Raw genomic sequence first — 9643 nt, 5'->3', positions numbered from 1 at the left:
AGACTCCAACTCAAAAAAAAAAAAAAGAACCACTGAATTGGCTTTTAAGTGGTGAACTCAGTGGTCCGTCCGTTATAACTCAGTGAAATTCTCAGAAACACAGAGCCCATCTCCCCCCTCTGCCTCCCTGACTGGGGCCTGGAGTGGGAGCATGAGCTCGGGATTCTGATGTCAAGCGCTCGGCTGTTTCTGAGGTGACAGCCAGGCCCCCTTCCTGCCAGCGAGGACCCATGCCTTGGAGAGGCTACAGGCCAGCAGAGGCATTGCTGGTGTGTCTCGACACATGGCCTCTGCCAGGGCTGCTTCCAAAGGAGAAAGCAAAAGCAACGGTGCCGACCCCTGGGCTGAGGAGCATATTGAGACTTGTTCTCAGGGGTCGCCGCCAGGCAGTGACAACTGGTGTCGCAGAGCGGAGCAGGCCAGGCCCACTGCCCTTGTCTGGGGCAGAGGCGAGAGCTCAGGACTCGAACTCTCTGAGCACCAGCCCAGAATGGCACCATCCGGGCCCCGTGGGTCTGGGGACGTCCTGGACACGCAGTTTTCCTCTCTCTAGGAAACGAGCAGATGAAGGTGGAGAATTTTGAAGCTGCTGTGCACTTCTACGGAAAAGCCATCGAGCTCAACCCGGCCAACGCTGTCTATTTCTGCAACAGGTACTGACCAGGGGCCTGTCCAGGGTGGGGTGGTGGCACAGACTCCCAGCAAGACCAGGGACAGGAGTGGTTTCTGCGTCATCGAGGGACTGTTTACCAGCAGTTCCAGCCTGGGAGCAGGTGTCAGGCGGCCAGAGGGGGTCAAGGACCACTGACACACATTTTAATCAGGTGACTCAGCAGAGCCAGGTGGCTCACGCCTGTCACCCCAGCACTTTGAGAGGCCCTGGCAGGAGGATCACTTGAAGCCAGCAGTTCAAGTCCAGCCTGGGCAACATAGCAAGACCTTGTCTCTGTGAAAAATTAAAAAGTTAACCAGAGGGGGTGGTGCGTGCCTGTGGTCCCAGCTACTCGGGAGGCTGAGGAGGGAGGATTGCTTGAGCCTGGGAGTTGGAGGCTGCAGCGAGTGATGGTTACACCATTGTACTCCAGCCTGGGCCGCAGAGCAAGACCCTGGCTCTAAAAATAACAATGAAATAGAAGATAATCCAGAATCTGGAGAACGTCTCAGGCATGCACTCACGGCGTTGCTCGGGGTGGCTGCGTCAGGCTCTCCTTTGAAGGATGAGCCGAGGAACTGTTGGAGCCTCGCGGCGTGGAGGGCCGTGCTTGAGGGCTTTGTTGGCCCGTGGGGGCCTGTGAGAATCGTCTGTGTGCAGGGTGGTGTGCGTGGCAGTCGTCTGCGTGCTGGTTGGGTGGGCCGCCCCGCCCCAGCCTGGTGACTGCTCTGTACTTGGAAAATGACAAATGTAAAGGGAAAAAAAGACGTAAAGCAAAACACCAAACACTAAGACGGCACGAGAATGATTCGCACGTCGTAGGTGGGCCGCGCCGACGGGGGCCGTGCAGTGGGTCTGAGCCACTTTGAAGTGATCCGCGTCCCGTTGACCGTGAGGAGCTGAGTGTTGGCGCTGCGGCTCCCGGGTCCCTTGCGGCCCAAATCCCGAGTGGCCGTTCCGCGTGGCCCTTGGTGCTCTGCGCTTGTGTCACCTAAGAGCCTCTCGTTGGCCGTGCCTCTCAGCAGCCCCACATGGGCCCCGTTTCACAGACGGGAGACCGAGGCTCACACGCAGGCCACCCTCCAGACAGCTGAGGGGCGCAGACCCCAGCTCCCCGCCCAGGGCTGCCGGCACGGTGGGCTGCTGGTGAGGGCCGCCCTGCCCTTCCCCCAGGGCCGCGGCCTACAGCAAGCTCGGGAACTACTCGGGGGCTGTGCGGGACTGCGAGCGTGCCATCTGCATAGACCCGGCCTACAGCAAGGCCTACGGCAGGATGGGGTGAGTGCGGGGGCGCTGGTGGGTGGAAGGGCGCCCCATGGACCCGTGTCCCCTGGCATCCCTCCCTTCCGCCTCCCACGTCCCGTGCCCGTAGCAGACTCTCCAGCCCCAGCCCGCTCCCGTCCTGACACAGGCTCTCCAGAGTCTGCGTGATCCCCCATGTCGCCAGCTGGCCGCTCGGGTCTGCCCCACCCGGCGCCAGGCAACAGTCCCAGGGGCCACGGGTGGCAGGGGCCCGTGGGGACGTGGGCTTGGGGAGGAGCTGGGGGGTAGGGTGGCTGCGAGGGGCCACCTGGTGTCTCCCCCAGTCTGGCGCTCTCCAGCCTGAACAAGCACGCGGAGGCCGTGGCCTACTACAGGAAGGCCCTGGAGCTGGACCCCGACAACGAGACGTACAAGTCCAATCTCAAGATCGCGGAGCTGAAGCTGCGGGAGGCGCCGAGTCCCGTGAGTGGAGGAGAGTGAGCATGCAGGGTCGCGGGGGTGGGTGCCGGGGGGGGGCTGCAAGCCTCTCACCTGTTCGTCCTGCATGGTGTGAGGGCCTCGGGCTGGCTAAGACACCAGGTGTGGACATTCACACCCACAGCTTCTCGGGAACAGGAAGCCACAGGTCCCCCCAGGGAGCGCCTGGGTCGGTGTGGGACAGGGCAAGGGTCATGTGGCAGGGCCTCCCTGTGGCTTCTGTGGGTGAGCCCCGGAGTCGGCTGGGGTTGGCTGAACCCTGCGGCAGGCTCTGGCACAGGGTGGGCCCTGGGTGACAGGGGCTAGTGGACCGTGGCCTAGGGGAGGGTGGGACAGGCTCTGGGTGGTGAGTTAGCACTCGTGCTGGGCCAGTTGCTTGCTGTCTCTAGGGATTGACTGTCCCTGGTATAAGGGCCGTCTCTCCGGGTCAACATGACCCCGAGACGTCAGGGTGTCAGAAAACAAAACAAAAGGTGTGAGTAGTAATTGTGCTTTGCGCAAAGTGCTTCTGCCACGGTTCACGCCATGGGGTCTGAAACACCTCTGGATGTGGGGTTAACAGAACCCTGGGGGGCCGTTTTCTCTCCCTTCCTGGAGCCACCATGGCCCTGTGTCGGGTCCACTCACTGCCCTTCTCATCCCCAGACGGGAGGCCTGGGTAGCTTCGACCTCGCCGGCCTGCTGAACAACCCCGGCTTCATGAGCATGGTAAGGCCTCCCCGGCCCCGCCAGTCTGCGCCTGTATCCTCTGCTTTGTCGCCATGGGATAGATCAGTCCTGAGCTTGGTGCCATCAGCCTTTGGGACCAGACTGTTCTTACTGTGGGCCCATCCCTGGGTCTGTCGGGTGCTGAGCAGTATCCCTGCCTCCACCCCCTCATCCCGGAGCACACCCTCGGTGGTAACGATAAAAACATGTCCCAGGGCGGGCACGGGGGCTCTCACCATCCCAGCACTTTGGGAGGCTGAGGTGGGAGGATGGCTTGAGGACAGGAGTTCAGAACCAGCCTGGGCAACGTAGCTAGACCTCGTCTCGACAGAACGAAAAACAAAGATGTCCCAGATGCCGATGTCCCGTGTCCCAAGTGAGGCCCATCACCACTGAACCCACAGAACTAAATCCCACCTCTCCTGGCCAAATAGCCCAGAAATCACTACCCTCCCCCGCCAGCTTGGCTTCCCCACAGGCTGGTGACAATATGACCACATCTGCTTCCCAAGGGCCGGACGAGACCCCAGAGCGCCAGGGCACAGGTGCCACCTCCTGACACCAGGGTGCTCGTGCTGTGAAAGGGATATCCTTCGGTGGCAGGTTCCACAGCCAGGACCCTCGGAGTGCTAGGATTACAGGCATGAGCCATCGCACCCAGCCAGCTGTCTTTCTTAAAACAGGCGTCCACACAGGATTTGGGTGGCACAGTGTGAGGGTCCCACCTCTTGAGCAGGAGCCAGATGGGAGGAGGGGGAGGAGGGCCTGGCGCCCGGGTATCGGTGGCGGGTGGCGTGTGAGGGTCTCGGAGCCAAGATTTCCCGTCGCAGAAGATCCTGCGTTGGAATCCGCTTCCTCTGATGCGTCTGTTCTTTGTTCTTAGGCATCGAACCTAATGAACAATCCCCAGGTTCACCAGCTGTAAGTGACGCCAGTCTCCTCTGTACCTTCTTGCAGTTAACTTTCTTTTTATTGCTGTAAAATGCACCTGACTTAAAAATAGCCGTTTCCAAGTGTCCACCTAGTGGCATTTTGGACATTCACATTGTCTTGCTACTGTCACCACCATCTGGTACCAAAACACTCTCATCACCCCAAAAGGAAGCGCCATCCCCATCTGCTGTTGCTCCCACACCCCCAGCCCCAGCACCCACGAATCTCCGTCCTGTCTCCGTGGACCGGCCCATTCTGGACTCTTCACAGAAATGGCGTCACACCCCATGTGTCCTTCCGTGTTTGGGTGTCACGGAGTGTAATGGCCTCAAGGTCCAGCGACACTGTTGCCTGTGCCAGCCCCCTTCCTGCTCATGGCTGTGCTGTGTCCACGAGTGGCTGGGTCGTGCTGTGTCTGTCCGTGGACACATGGGCTGTCTCCACCTTGGGGCCGTTGTGAATTGTGCTGCTGTGAATGTTGGGCTCAGGCTTTTGAGGCCCTGGCTTCAGTGTCCTTGGGAGTGGAACGGCTGGTCACGTGGGAACTGTGTAACCTGCAGGGGAGCTGCCGGCTGTGTTCACGGCCAAGGCTTGAAGCAGTTTCCAGCCACAGCACTGTCCGGGTGGGGGGCCGGACCCTTCTCTGGGTTGGGCATCCTGGGCATCGCAGGGCACCGAGCGGTGTCCCTGGCCCCGCCCCCTCCACACCCAGAGCGCCCCTAGTCCTGACACCACAGATGTCCCCAGGCGTCGCCCAGTGTGCCCGGGGGGCAGAATCGCACCCGCTTGAGAACGGTCGAGACTCTACCACCGAGGCGGGGGCGGGCTGGCTAGGGGAGTCTCCCAGGGCGGGGAGGAGGGCCGTCTGGATGCGAGTCACATCTCTCCCATAGCATGTCCGGGATGATTTCGGGCGGGCACAACCCCTTGGCAACCCCCGGCACCAGCCCTTCGCAGAACGACCTGGCCAGCCTCATCCAGGCGTAAGTGGGCCTCTGGGAGGCCAGGCGGGGCCGGGGGGGGAGGCGGGCTCCGGGGGGACTGGCAGGGGCCCGGGCAGAGGCCGAGGGGCCCAGCGGTGGACGACTGTCCCGTCTCCGCAGGGGTCAGCAGTTCGCGCAGCAGATGCAGCAGCAGAACCCCGAGCTGATCGAGCAACTCCGGAGCCAGATCCGGAGCCGGACGCCCAGCGCCAGCCAGGACGAGCAGCAAGAGTGAGCCTGTGAGTGCCGGGCCATGGCCGCTGGCCTGCGAGCCCGGTGGGGTCACGTGCAGGCTCCGGGGCCAGCTGCTGGCTCAGGTCACGAGGAGGCCCGCCAGCTCCTCCCCTGCCCGATGCCCGTCTGGCCTGGGGTTGGGCCCCGGTTCTCCGGCCCAGTGGTGTCCGGGATCCGCAGGTGACTCCTGCGTGGTGCTGCTCGTACTAGACACAAATGTCCAGCAGCCGCCGGGGGACTGGAGGGAGGCTACCCGAGTGCCGGGGGACACGGGCCAAGCACTGGCTTTCACGGCATGCCCAGTGTTAGTTGTGGAGTTTTTTTTAAGAGACAGGGTCTCACTCTGTCACCCGGGCTGGCATGCAGTGGCAGGGTCACAGCTCCCCACAGCCTTGACCTCCTGGGCTCAGGCGATCTTTCTGCCTCAGCCTCCTAAGTAGCTGGGCTTACAGGTGCATGCCACCACACTAGGCTATTTTTTTTTTTTTTTGGTAGAATCGGGGTCTTGTTATGTTGCCCAGATTGGTCTCAAACTCCTGGCTTCAAGCAGTCTTCCCATAGCGCTGGGATTACAGGCGTGAGCTACAGTGCCCAGCTGCCTGCGTTTTCTGGGGGTTTTTGTTGGTGGTGTTTTCTTACTGTGGGCAGGTGTTACATTTACAATTGCATTAAACTATACCCAGGTCCCCCAGTAGGTTCCGGGGCCCGTGGCTGGCTTGTTCTCTGTCCCCAGAGGTTCCTCAACTCCCCTGACACCAGCTCCCTGGTGCAGGTAGCAGGTGGCTCTGTGGCCTCCCCAGAAGATGATGACATTCTGCTTTGATGCAACCTTGTTCTTTATTTTGTTGTTCCCCTTCACAAATACACTTTTTCGTTGTTTTTTAAAACCGTGATTAGAGAATTTTATTTCATCTGTTTTTTGTTTTGAGTTGGAGTCGCTCTGTTGCCCAGACTGGAGTGCAGTGGCCGCTCCCAGCCACTGCAGCCTCGACCTGCTGGGCTCCGGCGATCCTCCTGCCTCAGCCTTCCAAGTAGCTGGAACTACAGGCATGCACCACCATGCCTGCCTAGTGACTTTGTTTTTGTTTTTTGAGTTGGTATCTCACTCCCTTTCCCAGGCTGGAGTGCAGTGGCTGCTGGACTCGGGCGATCATTCCACCTGTCTTCCAAGTGGCCGGAACTACAGGCACACACTACCACACCTGGCTGATTTTTGATTTATTGTAGAGACAAGGTCTCGCCAGGTTGCCCGGGCTGGTCACAAACCCCTGGGCTTGGGCAGTTCTCTTGCCTTGGCTTCCCAAAGAGCTGGGATTATAGGCTGAGCCACTGATCCTGGCCTAATTTTTTTTTTTTTTTTTTTGAGTTGGAGTCACTCTGTCACCCAGTCTGGAGTGCAGTGGCCACTCCCAGCCACCGCAGCCTCGACCTGCTGGGCTCCAGCGATCCTTCCACCTCAGCCTTCCGAGTAGCCGGAATTACAGGCATGCGCTACCACGCCCGGCTGATTTTTTGATTTATTGTAAAGATGAGGTTTCGCCAAGTTGCCCAGGCAGGTCTCGAACCCGCGGACCCAGGCAATCCACTCACCTCAGCCTCCCAAAGTGCGGGATTACAGGCTGAGCCACTGAGCCCAGCTAATTTTTTTATTTATTGTAGAGATAAGGTCTCACTATGATGCCCAGGCTGGTCTAGAACCCACAGGCTCAGGCAATCCTCTTGCCTCTGCCCCTCAAAGTGCCAGGGTTATAGGCTTGAGCCACCCAGCCCAGTGGTTAGAGTTTAAAGGACAGAAGCATTAGAAAGCAAAATTCACCTTACTTTTCCACCCAGAACAATGAACATTATTAATATTCGGCCCCTGTTTTTTTTTTTTTTTTTTGGTCTTTTTTTCTTCTCCTTATTAATAAGCTTTTATTTGTTTACTTTTTTTTTTTTTTTTATAATGTAGGCGAGGTCAGTTTTACACTGTTGTAACTGTATACCTGAAGTACTCTCTCCACATTGCTAGAACCTTCTGGATAAGGCTGTAGGCTGTGTTCCCTCCTGGCATTCACACCACCGCCCCCAGCCACATGCAGCCACCCTGTGTCACAGTTGTGGCCAGTGCAGCGGACACTGGCATGCATTTGAAGCTGCGGCCCATGCCTCCAGGCCAGCCGGCCCACCCGGCCCGGCCCGGGGTGTGCTGTGGCCTGGGCTGTCGCCGACTCCGACCACCTCCCTCCGGCCCTGACCGCCTTCCTGCCTGTCTCCCCAGCGTTCTGGCACGACGGTGCCCTTCCCTGCCGACAGCCTCTCGCGAGCTGCCATTCATTCCCTCCCGTTGGACTGCCCTGGAGAGAAAAGAGAGAGATTGGAGCTGCATGTCTCGACGGACCCCCCTTTTTCTTGGCTTCCCCCCTTTTGGACTCTGTATACCCGACCCTTCTCGAAACAAGAGCCAGCAAGCTGTGTGCAGACCAGCACCGGCCCCTCTGCCCGGAGAGCCTGGACGCGGCAGTGTCTTCTAGAATCCGGGCCCTTCTCGCCCTGGAGTGGCAGCAGGGGTCATGTGGAGCCCGCCGAGACGCCCGTGGCTCCAGGAGCCCTTCAGCCCCTCCCCGGCCCTCCCGGGTGTGTCTTCTAGAACTTTCCCGTCCCATGAGAAGCCACCTTCAGAGTTGACTGCCTGGCCGCGTGCCTGCCCACCAGAGCTCACTGCCAGCGGCAGCCCTGGTGCCCTCATGCCCATGCCTTGCGTGTCTTCGTGAGGACTCTTGGGCTGCAGACACCTGAGCCTCGGTGGCCGGGCCGTCCTGGCACACAGAACCAGCTACTGGGACTTTTCTTCCAGTGGAGCGTGTGGACGCGCATTTCGTTTCCTCCCGCCTCGGCTTCCAGTTCTCAGGCGGTCATCCTGCCACAAGGAGCATGACCTTGTCCCGGGCATGCCAGCCTGGGCAGAGGGGAGAGCGACCGGCCTGTCTGTGCGTGTCATCCTGTTGTCCTTCTGCCTCCAGGTGTGGACAGGCCTGGGGTGTCCGGTGAGCTCGCCTCTCCTGTCCACGCGGGGGCTGGCAAGGCTCTGGTGCCACCCACCTTGGCCCTGAGACAGCCCCCAAGCCGCGTCCAGCCAGGGCAGGGCCAGAGGACCGGCAGTGTGGCCACATCCCGTCCTGGGGTGGGGAGGGAGGTGCTGGGACCGCGGTCCCTGCAGCCGTCCTGCCAGCGGGAGGCTCCCTGGCGGTCCTGGCCATCCGCGAGGTAGACACGGGGCGTGGGTCATAGGCAACAGTAGGAAGCAGGACCGCCATGGGCCCTGCAGCCCTCACGGCTGCGAGGTGTGCATGCCTCCAGCTGTGGGCAGCGCGTGGCGTGTGGGAATAAATAGACGTCGTGACCTCTGTCTGGCTCGTGTCGACCTCGGGGTGTGCCGCCGGCTCGTCCCAACTCCGGGAACCCTGGCGCTGAGGCCGTGGGTCGCTCGATGCCTGGAACCTGCACTCACGGCGTTGGGGCTCACGGACGGGACTGGGCTGTCGCCTCTGGGCCCTGCTGCCTCCTTCCCAGCCCCCTCCTTGTGCAGACGTCACCTGGGAGCCGCGTCAGACTGCTTGGTTCTTGGAGGCAGAGCAGTGCCATGATGGGGTATCGCTTTTCTGGTCTGACCTTGCACAGATGCTCTGTTCTGTAGTCCGAGGAGCCACCAGTGATAGCCCCAGGTGGAGGGAGGGGCTCAGCTCGGGGCTGCTGGGACTCTGCTGTGGACTAGACAGCAAAAAAAAAAAAATGGACGTCCCCCAAGCTCTCCAAGGACTCGGTCCTATGGCCAGCAGGCCAGTGATGGCACTGTAGACCCAGTTCAGAGGCTGAGGGACCGAGGCTGGGGCTTCCCGCGTGAGGCCACCCAGCTGGTGCGCGTCAAGACCGGCTGGAGCAGGTCCCCGACCCCAAGCCTTGTGTGAGGGACCGGCTGAGGACCCCTTGGACCGGGAGGCTCCTCCCTTAAGTCACCTGTCGGCAGCTTCCCCCGAGAGGATGGGTGGACAGGACGGAGGGGGTCAGAGGCAGCGGACCTCACCTGTGGCCGTCCTGCCCCTGGGCGCACCGGGCAGCGTCTGGGGACACCTGAGTGGTCACGACGGGGGTGGAAGCCGGAGGCGCTGCTCACACCCTGCCGTGCCCTGGCTGCCCTGCCCAGAGGACGATGCCACCCGACGTCCCACAGGGCCCGGGAGAGACCCCAGAGTAAGGACTCGAGTTTCAAACTGGCCCTGGCCCAGCAGACCGACATCAGACGCTCTGGGCTGGGGCCTGCCCTTGTGTGTTGAACCAGCCCTTCGAGTCATTCTAACCCACCAAAAATGGAGGAGCTTTCATGTGTGTCCTCCCTTAATGTGTAGCCAACCCC

The 9643-nt window shown here is 60.7% G+C and overlaps 1 protein-coding gene across 2 annotated transcripts in view; it reads left to right on the top strand.

Moving 5' to 3' along the window:
* Window positions 1-7598, top strand: part of SGTA (small glutamine rich tetratricopeptide repeat containing alpha) — an 18448-nt gene extending 10850 nt beyond the window's left edge. The window contains exons 5-12 of one of the 2 annotated variants that reach the window (XM_008063616.2): window positions 554-653; window positions 1826-1930; window positions 2254-2377; window positions 3038-3100; window positions 3984-4021; window positions 4927-5016; window positions 5137-5255; window positions 7511-7598. In XM_008063616.2, the coding sequence (XP_008061807.1) occupies window positions 554-653; window positions 1826-1930; window positions 2254-2377; window positions 3038-3100; window positions 3984-4021; window positions 4927-5016; window positions 5137-5251 (635 nt within the window). In that variant the 3' untranslated portion in view covers window positions 5252-5255; window positions 7511-7598. Of the gene's footprint in view, window positions 1-553; window positions 654-1825; window positions 1931-2238; window positions 2378-3037; window positions 3101-3983; window positions 4022-4926; window positions 5017-5136; window positions 5256-7510 lie in introns of both variants that reach the window. The other variant, XM_008063615.2, reaches the window with a different exon arrangement.
* Window positions 7599-9643: the final 2045 nt, after the last annotated feature.

This window comes from Carlito syrichta, unplaced genomic scaffold, assembly GCF_000164805.1.
Source record: "Carlito syrichta isolate Samal-C Ts95f unplaced genomic scaffold, Tarsius_syrichta-2.0.1 Scaffold306953, whole genome shotgun sequence".
Taxonomy (NCBI): Eukaryota; Metazoa; Chordata; class Mammalia; order Primates; family Tarsiidae; genus Carlito; species Carlito syrichta.
Note: the sequence above shows the minus strand (reverse complement) of the source record. Positions and strands in the feature narration are given on the sequence as shown.